The sequence below is a fragment of the Varroa destructor genome, unplaced genomic scaffold (assembly GCF_002443255.2).
Source record: "Varroa destructor unplaced genomic scaffold, Vdes_3.0 BEIS01000005.1, whole genome shotgun sequence".
Taxonomy (NCBI): Eukaryota; Metazoa; Arthropoda; class Arachnida; order Mesostigmata; family Varroidae; genus Varroa; species Varroa destructor.
In genome coordinates, this window is record NW_019211458.1 from 10837389 (window position 1) to 10858666 (window position 21278).

At 40.0% G+C, this 21278-nt stretch overlaps 1 protein-coding gene and 2 long non-coding RNA genes across 8 annotated transcripts in view; 2 read left to right on the forward strand and 1 right to left on the reverse strand.

Annotated features, from left to right (window-relative positions):
• The first annotated feature begins 5248 nt into the window (after positions 1-5248).
• Positions 5249-6024, forward strand: LOC147755266 (uncharacterized). The gene is made up of 2 exons (XR_015328383.1): positions 5249-5707; positions 5898-6024. It is a non-coding gene; the product is annotated as an uncharacterized LOC147755266 (long non-coding RNA).
• Positions 5861-21278, reverse strand: part of LOC111250607 (5-hydroxytryptamine receptor 1-like) — a 287617-nt gene continuing 272199 nt past the window's right edge. For 3 of the 6 annotated variants that reach the window (XM_086990140.1, XM_086990139.1, XM_086990141.1), the window contains 3 exons: positions 20209-20398; positions 14510-14587; positions 12749-12809 (listed from right to left, as the gene is read on the reverse strand). In XM_086990140.1, the coding sequence (XP_086846266.1) occupies positions 14584-14587; positions 20209-20398 (194 nt within the window). In that variant the 3' untranslated portion in view covers positions 12749-12809; positions 14510-14583. Of the gene's footprint in view, positions 7298-8748; positions 10973-11377; positions 11861-12702; positions 12810-14509; positions 14588-20208; positions 20399-21278 lie in introns of those variants that run through there. The other 3 variants (XM_086990142.1, XM_022806009.2, XM_086990138.1) reach the window with 3 other exon arrangements.
• LOC147755267 (uncharacterized) lies at positions 9357-13003 on the forward strand. The gene is made up of 2 exons (XR_015328382.1): positions 9357-9495; positions 10219-13003. It is a non-coding gene; the product is annotated as an uncharacterized LOC147755267 (long non-coding RNA).

The window sequence follows — 21278 nt, forward strand, 5'->3', positions numbered from 1 at the left end:
CAATTTAGCTATATGATATTCACGTTGACCACGTACAGTTTCAAAAAATTGACCGGCCGTGTTACATATGCGTGACTGTGGTATCCTTATCTACCTCTGACCTTTTTTTTAGACGTGAGACGAATCTAGATAGCTTCCAATACTTCAATAGCTAATTCTAACATCGCGCCGTGCAACAATTTTGGTTCTTACCCATCTAAACAGTGCCTGCATAGTACCTTACAGCCTTCCCGGTAAGCCTTTCACTAAGCAAACAGAAGCCAATGATCTTGGGCATGGGATAGTGACCAGCCGAGTATCATTTCAAGCTTCTTTAAGCGCTGTGACGAACGAAATTCGATTTTGTGGTCTGAGGAAAATATGCATCAGACATCGACGAGATCTCATCTCTCACCATGTCGCCAGTAAAATACGACAATGGAGAGTTGTTATTGTTTGCACGATGGCTTGTAGTCGGCAATCGTCCTTGTACGGGTCGGCTAAAGGCAATGATAAAAAGCTTTCTATCGTACACTTTCCAACGGATGGCCAGATATACCGTCAAAAAACCGCCTCTATACGATGCCTTAGGCGTATACCATCGACTCATATATGCCGTCTAAAGTAGCCTGAAAGGTTTATGATGGTACCTGCAGTATACGATAGCGGCTGTTGTCAAAGATCAGTATCGATAGGAAACGAACCCGGGTCCCGTTTTGGAACGCTTAGCAGTGTACTTGATCGCTATAGGATAATATTTGAAGCATGTTTTTTGAGTGTATTCCTGCAATCTATGACACAAATTTAATTAGATGGTTGAACTCGATTTACTAAACGCTAGCTCATTCAGTTCATCTTGACGCGTTGCAACAGCCTTTGGTTACGCTGCCACTGGACATTTTTTGGGTTTGAATAGGGAACTGTTTTCAAGTAACTTTCAAACGAGAAGTTGTGAAAGTTTTATAAGCAAAATATGTTTCACTGTATTATTTCCTGGGCGCTATTCAAAGTAGCGGTACGGTTATTGAGCACGCTTATCTGCGCTATCTATATACGAAGACATTACCTAACATATTGAACTATTAAGAGAACATCAAGAAGCATTCGTCTTCTTCAGATAGCCAGCTAACGTTACTACAAGAGGTTCGAATTTTTTTTCCAGTCTAAGAACTCCACCTAAATTTGTTAATGCGTTAATCTTCGTAGAATCACGCAGTCTCTCTGCAGGGTAAAGGTAGACATGGACTTTGGGCGGCGACCATGTTTCTCTGAAGCCAAACGGCCGACTCATTTTCGCTGTTATTAAGGTTTTCAGAAGACGATTAACTGCAATGAAACATGTTCATAAGTATCCCTATCTTGTGTAACAACTTGTTCCTCAATGTAATAATAATAACAAACGGTAATAATAATAATAATAAATGAAGAACTTTGTTTTGAGCACCCATCGCTTTGCAGTTTGCGAGACTTTTTAAATATTCATTACTTGAGTAACTTGTCAGTTCTTCTATATGGACAGTTTTTTAGCTTACATATCTTCCAAATCACATACCTATTTATGCTCAGGGGTACAGCCACAAGGCCGACTGGTCTTGACCTTTTTGTCTCTTGAATTTGAAAATTCTGGGTCTTATCGTTTGCTTGGTTAGCATACGTATTTTTATGCCAGGTGCAGGTTGTTTGAGCCTCGAATTTTTCGCACTATTCCGACCGCAGCGGGAGATCGCTGAACAGATGTCAGAGGATCTCTAAGCGAAAATGACACGCGTTTTTATTTAGAAGTTTCACTAGGGCTGAGGCTGTGTTGTGTCGCTGTTAGTATGCTTTATATATTCAAGGACTAGCCTTCTTATAAACTGATCTCGTCTAGTGATTTATATCGCGTTTTCGATACCACAACATTCTACTATGTCTATACCGTCCACCTGGTAAAAGAAGGCCCACTCGTGGAGGGAGCGCTGCTGCTATTGGCAGCAATCCAAGAAGCTTTGTCACCTTAACGGTCATATATTCTTTGCCAGTTTCAAAAGATTCTCCATCTGGATAGATTCAACGGGCAATACATACAGCCTGTAATTTTTTAGAAGGACCTCAGCTAAGTCAGTTATATTGCTATTCTTATATGCCATGAAGGTTTCCTAGATGGGAATAACCCTACTTACCAATGTCTTCAATATGGAATGGCCTGTTTGAGTTTATCAGAAGAACAGGTCGAAAAAGCAGTGGTGCCTTCCGAGGCAGCTAGTCACTGGTTACTTGATATAGTTCAGCAGACGGACATGTTTCCTGGCAACTCCAATAGTTTGCTTTGAATCGATCGGATTTTAATTAAGTGTGTTTTAGAGAAATACTGTATTTTACTGAGATAGTCATTTGCGAAACGCATCGACGTACTTAAATATATTCACACAAGCTATTATTATTATTATAACTAGTTCCTATTGTTAAGTGTATCTAGGTCATAATCAGAGCTAGCAGCAGCCTTATAAGTGTACCTCTCAAGCTTAACTTTGTTAACTTAACACATGAGCTTAGAGTTGAAAAAATGAATTTGGAGTGAAAAGCTGAGTATATGGTTAGCTTGAAAAAAAAAAACTTGTTTCTTCCTAACGCTAATCCTACGTCTCTTAAGTTAAATACTTTTTGATTTCCGCATCAGAACATCATTTTAGAGCGTCACACGGTATCTTATATATGCGTGTTGGTCACGTCTATTTTTGAAGCTTTCTTCACTTCGAAGTGTGGAATATGGATAGTTGAAATGTGCTACGATTTGTTTGTTATAACCATGATGCTCCGTCTCGTCTTCGCTGAGTTGAGGAAATAAGGTTCATCGTTATTACTTACATTCAGTAGAATGGAGAAGGTAATAGAAGAGCACTAAACAGTAAGTAGAACTATCAATTCCTCGAAGTTTTATTACTTTGTTATAATTCGTGCTAAAACATCATCACATTGATTTGTTACTGACACAGAGAACATGGCAACATAGTCGAAAGTCGGCTCGTCACAGGGGGAAAGCTATATGTGGTTCTTGCTTAGGTAATCTCTACTTTCATATATTAAGTACTAGATTTAAGACCCAGTCTTCCTTTCCTCTGATACTGTACGATGCTTCCAAAGTAATAGTCCCAAAAAATCATATACTATCTAGCCAATCAAGGGCAAAACCGCGTTATTCCATGATAACTTTCTGTCACTGTTTCGTGACGTAGGTGAAGATGTCTAATGAAGTAAACATTATATCGACTCGATGATGAACGCATGAGTAGACGCAACTGTATTCTCAATGAACAATCTCGTCTCGTGTGAATCAGTACTCTCGAGTATTACTCTGACTAAAACAAGTGTTTTAGAGAATTATTCTGACAGGATAAGCATTGCAATTTGGCCATATGTTGCCTATTACCAAAAAATATTGTAAGAGCATGAATACCTAAGGCACCCTCAACTGGGTGTATATCTGAATGCTGACACTCGCTGTCACTTCATCTAATAAGGCGACAGCACTTTGCAGACTCTGTTGTTGACTTTCGACAAGGTTTATGAAATATTTTCGATAGGGTCGCTTGTAGGTACATACAAAATGACATATCTAGTAAATGCTGCTAGTTTCTGTTAGCTTTTTAATTCACACTTCTGTAGTATCCATTTACCGGCCTACGCTAAGCATAGTATCGAAACTGCCAGAAGTTATCCTCCAGTGGCGCGTATACAGAACTGAATTAACTTACATTTCATTTTGCTAAAATCTATATGGATACAACTTCCGTCCTACCTCTTGCTAGTACTTCATAACGAATATATCAATAATTTTTTAGTTTTACTAATTCGTTGTCTATTTATACGGCAAAGGCATTCTTACCACTCTCAGTTATTCCTAAGCATAGCGTTGTTGCAGCTGCATCACTGATCCCTCAAGAGAGAGAGAGAGCGGGGGGCTCTCAGGCTAACGTGTTTTGAAAAAAAAAGAGCCACATTTTTGAGGATCGGTCTCCCGCAAGAACGTCTGTTTAAACATAAACTACTTCACAAACCGTAACGGAGTACTTCGTTGACACATAGTGTCTCATGGCCTAAAAAGGGCTTGATCGTCATCGTGAGAGGTGGCGGACAGAAAAGTCTAATTTCACTGCGTCTCTTGTCCCCAGTAGCGCGTTCTTGAAAACAGGTCGCCTATTTTGAAGTCGTTTCGATTGAAAATAAATCAATTTCATTGTTTCGTAGAACTCGAGTAAGCGAAGGCGTGTTCGCCGCTGGTGGACTGTTTCTGTTGCAGGCTGATAGCAAGCGGCAAAACAGCCTGCAACAAAAATAAGCAGTAGAGTGTCCACTTTACCAAAAACCTTCACATTATTACATCTTTGATATTTCATTCAAAGAATATAATTAGGTTAATTGTCGGGGACTTGTCTGCTTGAACCACTGCTGCCAAGATAACGCATCCATAAAAGCTGGATAAGATCCAAGCATGCTTCGTATGATAGATAAGAATGTATCAAGATATATGGTTATTTATAGAGTGGCACTCAGTAACAGAACTAGTGAACCCTGTTCGAACGACGCTGTTTGGTGAAGGAACCATTTTTTAATATTATAGGAAATACATTGTTTTAAACATAAAATAGATACTGCTTCTCAGTTGGAACTTAATATAATTCACAGAATCCATTCGAAAGGTTAAGCTACTGGCTCTGCTTTAACGAAACGCAGCGACACGATTCGGTCTGAGGAGGGAGCAATTACGAATGATAAACAGTGCGTCTCAATTTCATAAAATATCGTGAATTACAAGGTAAAACAAACAAGTGATACACTGGAAACTTCTATATAAACAAAATTCTATATAGAGGTTTATTCCAAAATTTTATAGTGTGCTTACATATATACATATATATATATATATTAGTACTAAATACGTGAGACGTCTTTACACGTTTAGCTTATTACAAAGAAAAGTTATAGATAAATTGATCACACATATTTGTACGTATAGTTAGGAATATGTTGGGCATTCCTATATCGTAGTTCAATGCTTTCGGTTATTAATCCAAAGTTTAAGAACCACAATATGCTCACATATACTCATGTCGCAAGTTAGCACAGTCTTTGTCTACGGCTACGAAATAACTATATCTCTATCTCTATAGTTCATCTATGGACTTAGTATTTGGCACATATATATAACGTTTTCTATAAGATACGGCATACAAAATACTCTACCGCGCTGCTAACTCTGTTGCACAATTCCCGTTGAATCGTCCCTGGTGGACAGGACAATCAAGTGCTACATATGTACCCGTCGTAGTCGAAGAATGATGGGTGCGCGGAGCGGATATGAACGTCTCTGCGTTTTTCGCTTGTCTCATCTTTACTCTTGCTATAGTTACTAGCGTTGTCGCTTACTCCACAACTCCGAGGCACTACTCTAGAAAGATACCGTCGCATGCTTTGGGCGTAGTTATGCAGACAGACCCTGATTCTGTGTACATTCTATCCGCTAATACAACGTAAGTTATTTGTGTCGTTTATGCCATCACATCCAGACTTCGTTCTGTGCTAGCAGGCTCTTCTGTGACATAGGGCCTGTAAGGCTCATGTCACACCCCACAGCATCCGGCAACAAGCTGGATAGAACTGCCAAACTGAACTCGAAACGACAGCGTCTTCAACCAGCAGCATTTGAAAGAAGCAACAAGTGCAACTGAGAAACGTGTAGTAACAAAAGGTATGGTGTCACGGTAGGCCTGCGTAGCGATATTAGGAAGAACATACCTTCGCCCCTTACGAGGCGTTCAATCATTTAGAAGCTTCGCTTCTATACACCGCCTGCACTAACGTCTAACAGACGAGTCCGCTAAAATAATGAAGACTCATCGTATTCCTTAACAAACATCGTTTATTATTATTATTTTCAGTCTCCGCTTTCGTACTTTCGTTTCCGCGGCGTCACCGTGCCATAGCGTGTCAGCGATTTCACTATAATTATATATATATATATATATAGTTTTTGTTCAATAAAGCCATTTTCAGAGGTCATCAGTATTTCTCCGAACATTATCATTATTACTCCTATTTTAACTACTATTATTCCCTTATCATAACATAAATGTTCGTGTTATGTTTTATTATGGATCATGCAACCCGTCTACGTAGTATACGTATAACGTTATATCTATCCCTAATCGTGGCTAACATTGTCGTTTGTATGGATATTTGTATCCAATCTCAGAGCGTGCTTTGCAATATCCGGTCCAATTGATTATCGACAAATCCTGTTTTTTTGGAGTCACCAGGCGTGAGTCTTTCGCACAACATCGCATAACTTTGTGATCTTCATACACGTTCTCTAACGTCAATGATAGCTAGGACAGGCGCAAGGGCCTAGATTACATAACTACCGATTTGACCATTTTCGTCATATTCTCCTTTACTCTATATTCAGTCGACTTCGTTTTTCTTTTCATCATCTTGTAGGGCTACGTTAGATTAGATTTAACTTGCACTCAAAACGTACGTCGCATCGTTAGTCCGAAATATATCTATCATATATTTTACATTATAAGTTTCTCTACGTAATAGACAGGGCATTGCAAAATGTGTGTATAGCTATGGAGCGACTCTCTGTTCACTGTGATACCTGGGCTGATTGTGGGCTTTGTTTATACGCATTGCTGTGTCTGATGCTGTTTCTATGATTCATACCTATTGAACTGCCTGCTCTGTACTTCGCGCAGATATCTGTTCTACAGTTATTGCTAGGAGCTCTAACTTCGAGTTGAATCATGATTTATGCGCCCCTTTTCATCTATCGATTGCGCCTAATTGTAGTTAGTTACTTTTTTCAATCAACATAATTGAAAGTTTGGCCTCTGTGTGAATTTTTTTGATGATCACTCGTTTAAGTCAGACGAATATAGATTATTATCATATCGTACAAAATTGATCTATAAAGTATACGCTCCGAGACGTATACGGATCTCATCCGACAACTGTGAGATACGTTGCAATTCTACGATAGTATCTCGATCGAGTTGTTTCCCGTATCTTGCCTCGTCATTATCTATGGAACGATAGAATCGGCTGCGTTTTGTTTACAGTAAGTAGTTCCCTTGTCCTGGATATGCTGTCGTTCGACGGACGATACCGGTACGGAATTTTGATCATATACACACTAAACAATATAGCCCAGCCCCCGTACGTTGACTCCTCTGCTTGTACTAGTTTTTGCATTTCGCCTGACGATGCTTGTAAACAGACATCGTCGGTAGCTGTAACGCGTTCTGAGCTTGAGGAAGTAGGTTTGCAAGCGGCGCCTCTGAGTGAAAAGTATTCTATTTAGCCATAAGTATAACTAAAATTAACGAAGAGATCATTTCATAGACTTATTACTTGGATCGATATATAACAGATGAGACATTATTACTGCTGACTCGTCTTGTAGTGGGATACCGGTGTTGTGTACGTTTCCGTGCAGGTCCACCTGTTTGCTGGGACAGCATTCTGCCCGGCTAGTTTTCTCTTTTTCAATTAGTTCAAAAACACTTTTTGGTGGCCATATATATATATATATATATATGGTATGTGGTGCTAATGATTTGTACATAAAGTGTACACATCGTACTAGCACTATATGGCCTTTCGGACTCAGAAACAGGTGATCGCTGCCATTATTCAGTCGGGTTTACTTGTATCTGAACACTATGCATAGCTCTCAGACCATACTGATTATTTTCTAAGCAGTGTAATGGGGGTCGATGCGCGGCTACAGGTGAAGTAATATGTACTTTAAAAGACGTGAATAAATACGGACAACCTATACATTTATATTTTGAGGTTAGGTGCGTTGCGCTGAACGGGTAATAATTGTAATGCCATATTGGCCTAGGTAGACATTGGTAGGTAGTGACAATGCGGCCATATTCTCGAAAATACAGAATTCGACACATCGGGATGTGTTCATACAGATATTAATCTACACATGTTTTTATTTTCGCTCGTACAAGTCTCAATGAAGCTTATAAAATACATAAAACAAATATTCTACTCTATACGATATCAGACTATTAAATGCACGGATAATTATATGCGAAAAGACTGTCACGGTCGTCCTAAAATACGTGGGATGTCCTACACTTTCGGTTTAGCATGAATACAAACATTTGCCGTTAACATCATTAGTCTGCTCGAACACATCGCGGTTAATAATAGTTTTTTTTTTATTTTTTTTATCTGAAAAAGCTTTGACCGCATATTGTCCTCGAATGTATGCGTTTAAACACTGCACTATTTTCACGTTCAGACTATAGACATATCGTTAAAACCATCAAAAAATGAAAAAAGAACGACTGACTGACGGACAGAAATGAAGTGAACCGTATAAGTGCGCCTCGATTTCAAGAGCGGGCAACGAGGATGAAATGGGCCAAGAGGGTCTAATTTCTTTTCATAATGGATGGTGTATGTATAGAGATAAAAGCTGCGACAAGATAAAAACCATGACGAAGTAAGTCTACCAACTCATCTAGCTTACTTTTCGTTGTAACAATTATTATAGTACGTGGCGTGTTTCGTTTGGGTGCCTCGTCATAAAAATGAGTACGGTGTGGGCTTGTGAATTTATGACAATAACATTAGAGACAACAGCTGGTTGAACGAATACAGGCTATGCAAAATTTGCTCGATATTGACTCTGTGTTTCTCATATTTAACTGCTGATTCGGCACACTAATTAGAGAATTCAGACGCTTGGTCAATAGCGAATCCTACCATTGGCGCCACATGCGATGTTATCTTCAATCGTGGATAATAATGATAACTATCAGAGTGTTGCACGGTGGAGTTCAGCTAAGAGCAGCCGAAGAATGTATTAAGAAAAACGCTGCAACGCAAAGCTAACCTTAGCGGGGCGGTATCACACCCACAGAGTGACTACCTCGAAGCCACCGTCTTTGCCGTCGAGCCACTTTCGAAGCTCTGCTTGATAGGCCCTACAGAACAGCTGCTTATGACTTTTAGCTAGTTTATGTGCGTCGATTGCCACCTCGTGCTACAGCAGCGCACTTGCCGCCTATCGTAGCGCTATTTAGGGAACGGCTGAAATTGGTTGTCGTCTGCTACGCCAATGAGTTGTTGGCGACAGTAGCACGTTGTTTTCATTCTGCGTAACGATGTTGGTAAATATGTATACGCAGGACCCTGATGAATAAACGAGTTAACGAACGCACTCGCTTCTCGTTTTTCTTTTGTTGACAAGGCGGCGACCGGCCGACCGACCGACCGACCGACCGACCGTTTCGCTACCGCGGATCGTGTAGGCTGGTTTTGACAAAAAGTAAACTAGAGAACCCAGTTGTTAGCTAGTGTTTGTCTATGTTAACGCAAACACGACCAGCAAGTTAATTGACTTGCGAGATGATTGTCAACTGCGTACAGCTAGGACCAACAGCCAAACTGGCAACGATGGTGTGTCTCTGGATGTCCATAGACGATTTATAAGTGAGCCACCTCGACGAGGTAAGAGCGGACACTACGCAGCAGATTGGCAGGGGGTGACCGGTATTTTCGAAAAGCATAAATAGTCAATTGCAAGCCTCCTCTGTTCTTCTTAGTCCCATGTCTGTTGCACGCCGTATTCTATACGGTCGCTTGCGAGTGGATCGGCGAACAAATGCCTGTCGCCATGCTCGAGGCCCGGATTGTTCAGTGAAGAAACGACGAGGGAAGATAATGATTTCCAATTAGACCGATAAAACTAAACAGGTTGAGGGAAGCAGCCTTTTTAGTTTTATCAACGTCAATATTATAGATAAAAAAAGAGGCATTTCTCAAAAAAAAAGCTAGATGGCTCTTAGCACCCGCGTATTGCCCTTCTTCGAAGCAGCTGAAATATATTTACAATCTAATTAACTGTGCTAGTGGTGTTGCTAGCTAGCTAGCTATCTAAAGGAAATCAAGTAAATGTGACGTGTAAAGACCCTTTCGAAGACCCACAACTGATTCTGACATAATTGTAATACAAAGAGCTACAGTAGCTAGCAAGCTTATTGCTTCCTTTGGTCTTGTATGATTAGGATTGTTAATATAGACCTAAATATATTAGTGTCACCTTTTTCTAATTGCGCATCTTAACGCTATATATTTCTGTGCTTAGTATTTTATCAACTGTAGGGCTCTCGCAGTTCAGATCATGTACCTAGATAATTATGTATTTCCAATGATTTTTTTTTGGATATTTAGGTGTATCGGTGTATACGTATTTATGTGGGATATATGTATTACTCGTTAATATCGCAGGTATGTATAAAATTAGCACTGCAGACGTACAGAATGTACAGACATCGATGAAAGGAGCAAACAGTGTACCAAAACCTCGTGTGGTTTAGAGATATCACTCTTTGCAGCTTCTTCTTCTGCAATATTTATTTAAAAAGTTATAACTTCTATTTCCATTGGAGAAAAATGACGATACAGACAACAGCCATGTGTAATGTAAAGAGCGATGGTATTTGAACAATTTTGAACATGTGGTACTCAGCGTCGTCTCAGCTAGACAGCTTCGGACTGATGTCCAGTAATTAATAACATTCATTGACATTCGTGTTTGTATAACAGTAACTGGTGTGAGCAGTATAATTACAATGATTACCACTATTGTTGTTAGCTCGTTATTACTAGTTAATATCCCATAGCATAGCATTAGGCGCAAAACACACTGAGGTACGCTATACGAGCACTGTCGGAAGCGCGCTCCGTTGGCGGATCGGGCCTCTGGTTGAGCGGTCGCTTGACCTGCTGCCTTCACTTTTATGATCCGTGACGACTTTGTTCATGGAAGCATTGGTCGGAAACAATATTTATTACGGCTTGTTGGATGAAGGTGAATAACTAAAGGAAATTGATAAACAAAATGCGGACTTAGAGGACCGTGTGGACGCATTTTTCATGGATGCTGATGGTCGTGAATATTGCAACCGTTGCCCTCCGCGGGAGCCTGCAAGGTGGAAAAAGGACATTAGAGCTATTCTTATCAAAGCGACACTCTTACTTAAAAAAGCTGCTGGTCTTATCCGCGTAAAATGGATACCCACCACATCCTTTTGTTCTCATTGAACTGCCTCTTCTGTTCCAATGTCAGGAGAAAATAAATTAGGAAGAAACAGTCCCAAATTAAATCTTTAAACTATTCCTATAGCATACTTCGATATCGATTTGTCAGATTCTAAAATGTTCGTTATCTTTTAAATCGTAGGACTGGTAGGTCAAAGCTTGTACCGCATATATTTATATTTGACCAGTGTCGTACGGTAGTGCATTGAATAACTACAATTCTCATCAGTTAACTTTTACAGTTCCCAATTCAGTTTAGTCTGTCAGCCTGATGTTCCATCGTACGTACCTCAAGTGTGTATGTACGTAGATAGTAGTCATCACGCAATCGGCTATTAAGTGTCGACCAGTGGCATCGTAAAAGCTCCTTAAATGCGCGTCGAAAGTCCTGATGGAAAGTCACATAGATGATAGGATTTAACATTGAGTTCGAGTAACCCAGCCAGAGGGCAAAACTTTTAATCTCTTGGGGCGCGTTGCATTTTGCCAGCGGCTCGATGACCGCCAAAATAAAAAATGGTAACCAACAAACGGTGAATGCGCTCATGATGATACCAAGCGTGATGGACGCTTTTCGTTCGCGAAGCATTGTCGAACGCCGCATATTATTCTGCCAACTCTGTACGCCCGAAGACACTGCCGACCCTGAAGAGGAACCTTTAATTCCACCACCACCGCCGCCGCCGCCAAGAGGATTATCGCCGTTGTGGGCCAATTGTCCATCTTCACCGCTTTCATGCCAGCCATCGTTTTTGCTATTATTTAACAATACCTGCAGAGAAAGTACAATCGTCCCTTAATGTAGAACACACTCCGTAAACGTTCTAAAGTAACATCATTCGTCAAACAAACTCGGGCTAGGTTCACTTAGAGTTCCTTGCTCTAGCTGGAGTGTGAATAGCGGCAAAATTGCGTCTCATGTCCCTATTGCTAATTAATACTATTATAGAACAGTTGAAAATTGATTACGTATTGTCCTGGTAATAAGGTTATGTCTTCGAGTCACTCTTGTTTAGTTTACTTTGTTACTACACACATAACTGCGATGTAAACAGAAATATATACTCATAAAACCTATAAAGGGGTTCGCATTTGTTTTACGCGTTTACCGTTACGGCGAATAGACATCATGAAAGAGAAGAGTCGATCTGCTTCTCAAGTAGATGCTGCTCTGAGGGACAGCCAACTTTCTTCGCTAGCTCTAAGGAAAAGCAACTAGCTCCGTTTAACTTGCTTACGTACTAGCAATATATTTTAGACAACATCGATACATTTGCTCATATCCCATAAATTAACTTGCTCACACATCCCCTCTACAATGGCTTAAAAATATCACCGTTCTGACGTTCGTAATCGCTAGAGATGTGTCACTGCGTACCTCATTTGGCAAAGTAGCAAAAGAGGAAACTTTAGATGTTGGCTTTACGACAAAAAAAAAACCAATTTTTCTATGGCTGTTAATAGTGCCGTCATTAAGACAACGTGGGCGTGAAACACCGCGAACGGAAAAAAGGTAATCATACCGCAATCTCAAAAACGAAAACGAAACGCCATTCGTAGCATTCATCCAGCCACTCACTATGTTCAGACAACAAGGGCCTATTGGGAACTCACTTGCGGATTGATCTGGGCACGCTGGTCGGCGTCAACGACTCGTTTAGCTGCCGCGTAGATCTTATAATACATAACAATCATAATAAGTAGCGGGATATAGAATGCACCTGGAACATCGGAAAAGGTTAGTGTTAAGCCACCTGCAACAATATTTCAGGCCTCGCAGTCAATATTAACAATAATGATTATTATAATGAAATTGAAATGGTCTAAAAACTCTTCAGGCACTAACTAGCGAGTCCATTCCCAGTTGTTCCGGGACGCATTGTTGATTGAGAATAAATACCGGTATAAGCGGTAAGCGTGTGTGTTATTTTTGAAATACTACGTCTCGCTTGGCGTCTCGAACTTGGTATAGCTTCTTTACGCAGTGACAGATGGCTGTCCAGTTGACGTATTTGGTGATTAGTTTTTATCTTCATAGCATATAAGACAACTTTTTAACAAAGGTAAAATACAATACTTGGCCTTAGTACTCCTTTTGGCTCGCAATGAAATTTCAAAGCTGTAGTAGGATACTTGTAAACCCAAATTTATGAAAAGAACTATGAAAATACGCCTTAATTTAACTTCCAAGTCAATCTATGCGATACCCTGTTGGATGCTGTGTGACTATTCAGGCACGTTCTATATCTCTCGGATAATTTTCCCTGTAGACCCGCAGTACGCTAACCTTCTACGCACTGTACATAAAACAAGTTCTTCACTGCGAGTGAATTTTACCGTAGTGCTTGTTATCTATTTCACATCGATATGTATTAGTGCTAGCTATATTAACAACAGCTAGAACGAACGCATGCTAAGTATTTGTAGACGCTTTGAGCAAGAACGAACTACCCACGTTCAAATCAAAATGTTTAGTTCGGACTAAGCTGACGACCAATTTAGACAGAATCGTACGTTACTCTGAGGTGTGCTTTGTTCAGCATTTGCTTATGAGTTAACCTACGTTCGGCTGAGACTAGCTTTCAAGCGCTTCGTGTCGCTATCTGAGCCCGAGTGCCTCCTACGTCTCCCCTTTTGTATTCCACTCTCTTCTTTCCGACGTACCGTTTCCTGTGCATGTACCTCTATCTGTGCGCGTGCGCGTTAAAGCTTTAGGGGACTTCCTGAGTAAGCAGGAATTTTTCTATCCTTCTGAAAATCTTTCCTCTGTCCGTTTCCTTTCGTCCACAAAAAGTATGGCCCAGCAGGACCAGTCGTTCGCTTATAATACAGCGGATAAATCTCAGGTAGCAGCAAAGTCTTGAAGGAGGAAATTTGATGAATATGTTCAGCGATCCGTTATGAAGTTTTTTTGCCTTTTGTCCGACACAGCTTCCATCTCTGTCAGCTGGGCAGTCATGACAAGTACGTCCCGTAATATCATTATGAAAAAAAGAGCCCTATAAAAGAGCTATTTCAACTGTAATTAGTTCTGTACGGAGACGAACATTTCCCCGTTGACTCTAGGTTAGTGGCTAACTTATTCCTTTACACTGTATTTCCTTGTTAATAGGAACACAATTAGGCCAACGTATATCCAACGTATAGGCCAACGTAGCTATCTTATATATATATGTACTCGTATACGAATGTGGAGGCCACGCAAAGTATAACTGGGTCACAACTTACGGACTGTTAGTTATCATATGATACGTATATATAGATATATTTTTCGGATCATTATCGCATTTACGTCGCGTCACAGCGCTGAAGGCCCATATCCGCGGATGATACGTGTGAAGCACATTAAAAGTGAAACTTTACGATAACATAAATACGTTAGACGTTTAACGTTGAACGCAAAGATCACTGTATAGCTTACCCAACGTAGCATAAAGTTGATAGGCAAGGTTAGGGCACACTTGACAGTTGGGTTCTTCGTCTGTACCATGCTCGTTACCTGAAAAAGAAATTTATATTTGGCATAAAATTACACACTACCGATTTTGTTGAATAGTAACAATTTGAAAATGCATAAAATAATGAAATGAGTGAGCAATCAATTTATCACGTGATTTAAAATCAAAAAAGAAAAATAGATCCTCGGCCGAAGTTTAAGGTCGCTGATAGTCATTGAGGAACTTGAATATAGAACTTGAACAGAGCTTTAGATTCACATTGCTGCACCGATAGCCTGGTCACGTAAAGCAAAGTAAATAGGGTTAGAACGTAGCCACTAAGGTGACACGAGTATTTGGCAGTTTCTTTAATGCCTTAGTAGTTATAGTTTATCATAATAACAATAAATTACAAGTTCCTGTTCGGGCAATATGAACCCAATAACATCGGTCCACAGGTATTAATGTTCGAAAATGTACGCGGAATACGCGGAAAATTGTAAATTTAAAAATATTTATGTGTGTTTCTGCTCATGCATCGTGCTTGCAGCTAACATCCTTGTAAGTATTCACAACAAGTTTACCATTGTAGATGGTCTAGAAGGTTTCTATTCGCACTTGATAGGACGAACAACATCTTACATTTTTAGACAATACTTTATATGTACATATATGTCCCTATATATGCATTACATCTATAAGCTCTAAATGTCGTTCAGTACTTAGTGTTTAGGAATAATGTGTCATATCATTGTGTTGGCCGACGCACCACTTCGTGACCGCTGATGTTACTGTCTACTCTTGTCTGATCACAAGAAGCCAGCTGCTGTTTCATGGCTTGTAATTGTTTGTAAACAGGTTGAAAGAGGATTGGAGCTTTCGATATCGCTTGTAAGCGCTTCGACAAAAGCAAACGAAGCGCTCATTATGGGCAGAATACAATGCCGCATCTGCAGATATGTCGTAACGCTGCCTTGATGCAACGTAGACCAAAGCTAAGATCCCACTTAGGGAAATCATTGTAGCATTTTTGTGAAGCTTATCCACCTCCAGTCCTCAGAAACTCTTTGGTAAATGTCGCTTCCGAGACTCACGTGAGTGTTGCTACCGGATGTCTTTTTTTAGTTCTACCTGTCTGCTTTGGTTAAACCACAGGTACCCGCGCCATAATTTGAAAAGAATTTTCGCCAAAGACCATTGCGATATCGCCACACTGAATCATACGTCGAAGATAACGTGTTTATTGTTAAGAAAAAGTATCACTTAAAACAGATAAACCCTACAAAATATCGCTACTATAGTTCCGTATGGCTAACATAATACATTAAAAATATTTTTCCTATGTTTGGCTTTAGCTTCGAAATACAAGAGCCCTTTCTGGATTACAAGTTACGTATAAATTTTTTAGCGCCGTTTTTCCCGCCGTTGTCATGTTCCAGGTTGCATTTCTCATGAATAGGCTGGAACCTTCATCCGCACTTTCTTTGGCAATTCAATTTTCGATGAAGTGGCTGTGTCATAATGGATTCCATCTTCGAGTTCAATCGCCCTAGGCCTAATTACGTATTGTCATACGATGGCAACTATACCCCCCCCCCCCCATCTCAACGGTTTTCGTCTTCACACTTGTGTCAACCAATACCTTGTCAACCTGATCATCCATAAGCAATTAATAATAGAGAACATATCAGAAATTCTTTTATTATCTCGGATAATCATGAAAAGGAAACGACAAGGGTCATTAACGAGCTCTCTTCGGTCACACTCTCAAAGGTGTGACCAAGCGAAATAAAGCTCACCAAGCGAAATAAACAAAATATACAGTATTCATATAACGCTGAGATTTCGTCATCAGCGAGTCTCCTGCTTGCAAACCACTTCCCGCGGACGTATGTCTGGTCTCCAAAGAAATTGTATATTAAAGGTGTTCACAGATAAGGCAGTGCTAGCTTGAATATAGTAATTAGAACCCTCATAAATACTGCCCTCGATTTCCATTTTCGCATCGGTTCTTTGCGCATGCTCACAAAAATGTCCCATAAATGTAGAGATTAATTTTCGCAATGATTACAAAAATTAATCTCGTTTGCCAGCTACCTGCCACATTAAAACTGAAGTATTAAATTCCCTGTTCAGCAAAACAGAGCCTTGTTGACGTCGAAGCTGGAAGTCGGATCTCCTCCGTGACACTGGCAACGTGTTATTCCATTTGTTTTGTCCTGAATGTCCGTACATCTTCACCGTACATTAGTAAATGGTTGCAATCGCAGGCGTCTAAACACTAGGAACTTAATAAGGCCTATAAAGTGAGTAGTAGATTCCTATTGCCTACAGATGCTAGTAGGTCGTTCGCCTCCTTCATGCGGTGTCGTATTCTTTCGCCTTGTGCCTACGTCCTTCCATTCTAGATAAATTTTGGAAGCCAGTGGAAGCTTACCACCGCTTAAACCAGTTATATTGATTTACTGGATTCAACAACGTAGATAGGTGTTACAGGCTGGTTTATTTACAGTGTAGTACTAGCCTTAACAGCGTTCGTTGTGACTGGCACTGACCGTACGCGTACATTTCTGAAAATATATGGTAAGTATGGTGTACATCTATATATGGTAAGACAGATGATAATTTAGCCACCCTTAACTACAATTATATATAAGGACTATCGTTGCTTGTATCTTATTCTAATAAGCCTGTAGTCTTTGAGGACTTAGCTGAGCCCGCAGACCTTGTTTAAAGGTCAACCCTGCTTATTCAGCCCATACAACGTGGGTGTGTACAACAATCCAATGCATATGATCTTAGTGATAATATTATTTTTGAAGTTTTTAAGCGTTAACTTCATTATTGCTAATGTTGTCTAAATTGCTTTCACCACTTAATACCATCCCATTATTATGTCAGGCTATATTTAGTTGCAAAACTACGTTACCTGAAAAGATTAACTAAATTAGATAACGGCTGTTGTTGTTTATTGCTTCCCACTTCTTATGTGCTTATAGCCTAACTGATAGGGATTGAAAAGGAATTTCTAAGTTGAAACTTTTCTCGTACTCCGGGTTTCAAAAATGTCCAAAAAGTAAAGTGATCACGCAAGGCGATGATATAATAACTACGAGAAATTAATGTACCTACAAATTACATTTGAATTTGAAAAGTCGAATGATATGTTCCGTTGCTTATAAATGCCACTTCCTAAAATTAGCAAGCGAACTACAAGCAATATTCGTAGCTAACAAGTTATTTTCGTACGGACGAGACCTAGCCCAGACTGTTGCGGTACCTTCTTAGCCTTAAGTAGGACTGAATAGGACGTGTCGAAAACGCTCATTTCTGCCGGCCAACATTTTCACCTTTGTAACGTCTAGAACAGTGCAACATGAACATACCAACCAGGAACCAAAGGGCTTTTCAACGACGTTGTAACATTTTGTTATGAGAAAACGAACAAAATCATAAACAAAAACAAAAATCACTCATGTACATATGTATTACAGAAAAATCGGCTATTTCAACCAATCTAATATTTCTTTTAGAAAATCTGGTTATCATTTACGCAGACCCAATAGGCCCTGTAAATGATATCCTAACCCTAAAAAAGATAACTTCTCTAGAGCTTTTCTGGTTTTTTTTAACTGTCCGTTTGCCTCACTTTTTAATTTTTCCCTCTTCCTGAGAAAGCCTTTTTGAAAGGTTGTACCGGCGCGCCGAACTCTTTCTAAATAGACTATGCAACCTTTACCCTCTTTAATTAAAATCTTCTTTATTTAGGCAGTTTGGTCTAATAGGCCACATCTTACCTCTATCTATACGGAGTATTCATTTTCGCTTCATTGCCTAGTACAGGTACGATGGTATCAGCTTCATCGAGCGATTTCTCGTTGAATTATTAGTGTTGTATTTAGAGATGGTGCCTGAAGGAGACCCATGAGACCGAGAATAGGTACGGTACCAACTGAACATGTAGTTAACAGCTGAATCGAATAAAAGACAAAGTTCTGAAGGATGGGACTGCGTCATTTTCGATTCGGGCTACTAGATTTAATTGGTTTGTTTTAAATAGCTTTTACCACCCCGTGAGCATAACCTTGAACTTACAGTTCTGAGGTAGAACATTTTTCTGGTAAGTTTCGTTAGAGAACCGAAGATTATGCGAAGGATTTCAGGCACTCATTAATAATCGAAGTATGTATCTTCGTTTTTCCCTCTACTAGTCTTATTAATGTTTAGCAAAGATGCTTTACATAATTAATATCTGGAACAACTATTGCCTTGAAAAAATGTGTAGTGGACAAACGATGCCAACAATTTTCAAGACAGTCTTAACAAACGCTCAGCTGCAAAGCTCTGTTAAATAGCATGCATACTTATGATTACCCCCGTGATATACTACTAACGCGCCACTTCAGTGTAGTTCATTACAGACGCCGTTTACTAGTCTCGAAGGAATGTCAAATAAGCTCATCACAGATGTCTGAACAAGACAAAAGGTTGTTTTTAGCAGTGATTTATGTAAAGTGTGACGATACTTTAACTGCGTAAATGGGTCGGAAAGGTCACATATTGTACTTGTCCAATAAGAACTTTTACGTTTTAGAATCAGGTGACAAAAGCACGCTTCATGGAAGAAGAACGCCCTTGCTATTGCTGATTGTATCAAGGGTTTTCGTGGGGCATTACCTTTCTGAACGTATGTATTGGTAAGGCAATACGCATACTATTTACAACACCGCTGTAAATCAGTCCTAATACGCAGGCAGGACACGCACCTTATTATGTCAAATATAAGGCTGCACTTACACTTACAACAATTTTAAGACATTCGAGACATCGACAACTTCAATCAGTATTCGGACGCTCCGTGCACACTTTGACACATGGCACTAGTACTGGCCTCCTTTGAACATGTTTTTTTTCTAATAAAAACAATACAAACGATACCTACTGTATAGTTTGCAGCCGTAGTCAGCGACCTCGTAAAATCGATTGCCTATCGAACCTGTTTGAGTCCGCCACAATGCCATTTTATTCCAAAGCGCATCTCCTGTTTCTGTATATGGTGCAGCGCATCTGCGCATACGAAACTCTAGCGGAAAGTTTAGCAGCAAAGGTTATACGGCAGACTGAACCTGATACTCGACATGCGGGCTGCAGTGCGTGTTATACTCGCAAAGAAAATGATTTTTCGTGAAGTATATTTGCCAAGTTTTCTGCTACCGCTGGCAACTAAATAGCGGTAGACCGTCGGTCGCAACGAGACGAGCGTACCCTCGTCCCGTCCTTTCAACCAGACCTAAGCATATATAGAAAATGTATTCAGATACCTACAAATTTCTATGTCTTCATTTCTGAAAAAAAAATTGGCTTTTCATATGCATGTGGTGGAAAAGACCGTAACGACGAGTAGCATCAAAACAGGTAAGCCATCTCGTCGAAAAGCCAATCTCTTTGAGATGCTGCTAATATGGAGATAGCATCTTCTAAGAACCCAAGATGTTTGTGGCCAAGTTCATTGGAGTCTTTGCAATTTTAACAGGTAACACACGTCGCGTAACATCATGCGGTTTGTATTCTGAACAAGATCTAAAGGTGTTTCAAAGCATCACCTTTCTTCCCCATGGCCGGCTATTAATCAAGAGGATCAATTAGAAGTATAATAATAAGTAAGCTATTCAAAATCATTTACCTAGTACGATGACGGGCGGTATCGAGATGAGGCAGGACATCGACCACACTCCGCAGACGTAACAGCAGATGCGCTTTGAGGTTCGTCGAACTCCGTACGTTAGCGGTCGTGTGATAGCAAGATAGCGGTCCACTGAGATCATACACAGATTGAGGATTGATGCCGTGCATGATGCCACGTCGAACGACACCTATAATTGATTCGAAATATGTATTTCTCATTTACGTATATTTATTAGTTCAGTCATATTAAGCTATCCGTCATATACCTCGATATATATTACATGGCAAAAAGAACCTTGCACGAAGTACATATACATTTAAGTTAAAACTATGCACAATGATGCGTCCGTTCTGACGCATTCTTCTACAGCTCAATCCCAGTGGCCCAGAAGTTTTGTCGGGATGGATTATCGAGTGTAGTAAACATAATCAAATCTACCGCCAGTACGGTCACGCTATGGTAGTGTCTGCGACAGAGCCGTATCAGATACGCATCTGATTAAAAAGTCCTAGAGCAAGCAGCAGCTGAATCGTTAAAAATTCATCTCCATCATCTTATAACAGTAACAAAAATGAATTTGTTGGGCGCATGACCTACGCTTATTCACACGTCTCTGAGAGCAAGTAAAATTCCTACTGTAGTTGTACTTAAAAGTACATATACGTATACAGTGGTAAAGGCTCAGCTGGTGTCTGAGAGTATGGAACAGAGACTTTTATGGGCGAGTATGTACAGAACACGTACATACTCGCCTATAAATATAGAAATAAACATTAGTCTACATATTGCACAGGCGTGTAAATGAGAACAGGTTGAGCATAAAATGTTTTCGTTCGGATATACAAAAGCAGAATAAATAAACGGAAGTGTTAATCATTTCTTTCCCGTAAAACTACCGAGTAACAAAAAACGCTGCAATATGGCATACCCTGGAACAACTCGATATGCGATGCGCGTGAGTAGCTAACAAATAGGTAATCTCTAGCAATTAGCCGAGGGAGCATCCTGGCAGAAAGCATGAAATCACCGATCGTTCGACGTTTCCGACAACAGTTTATCTCTATGAA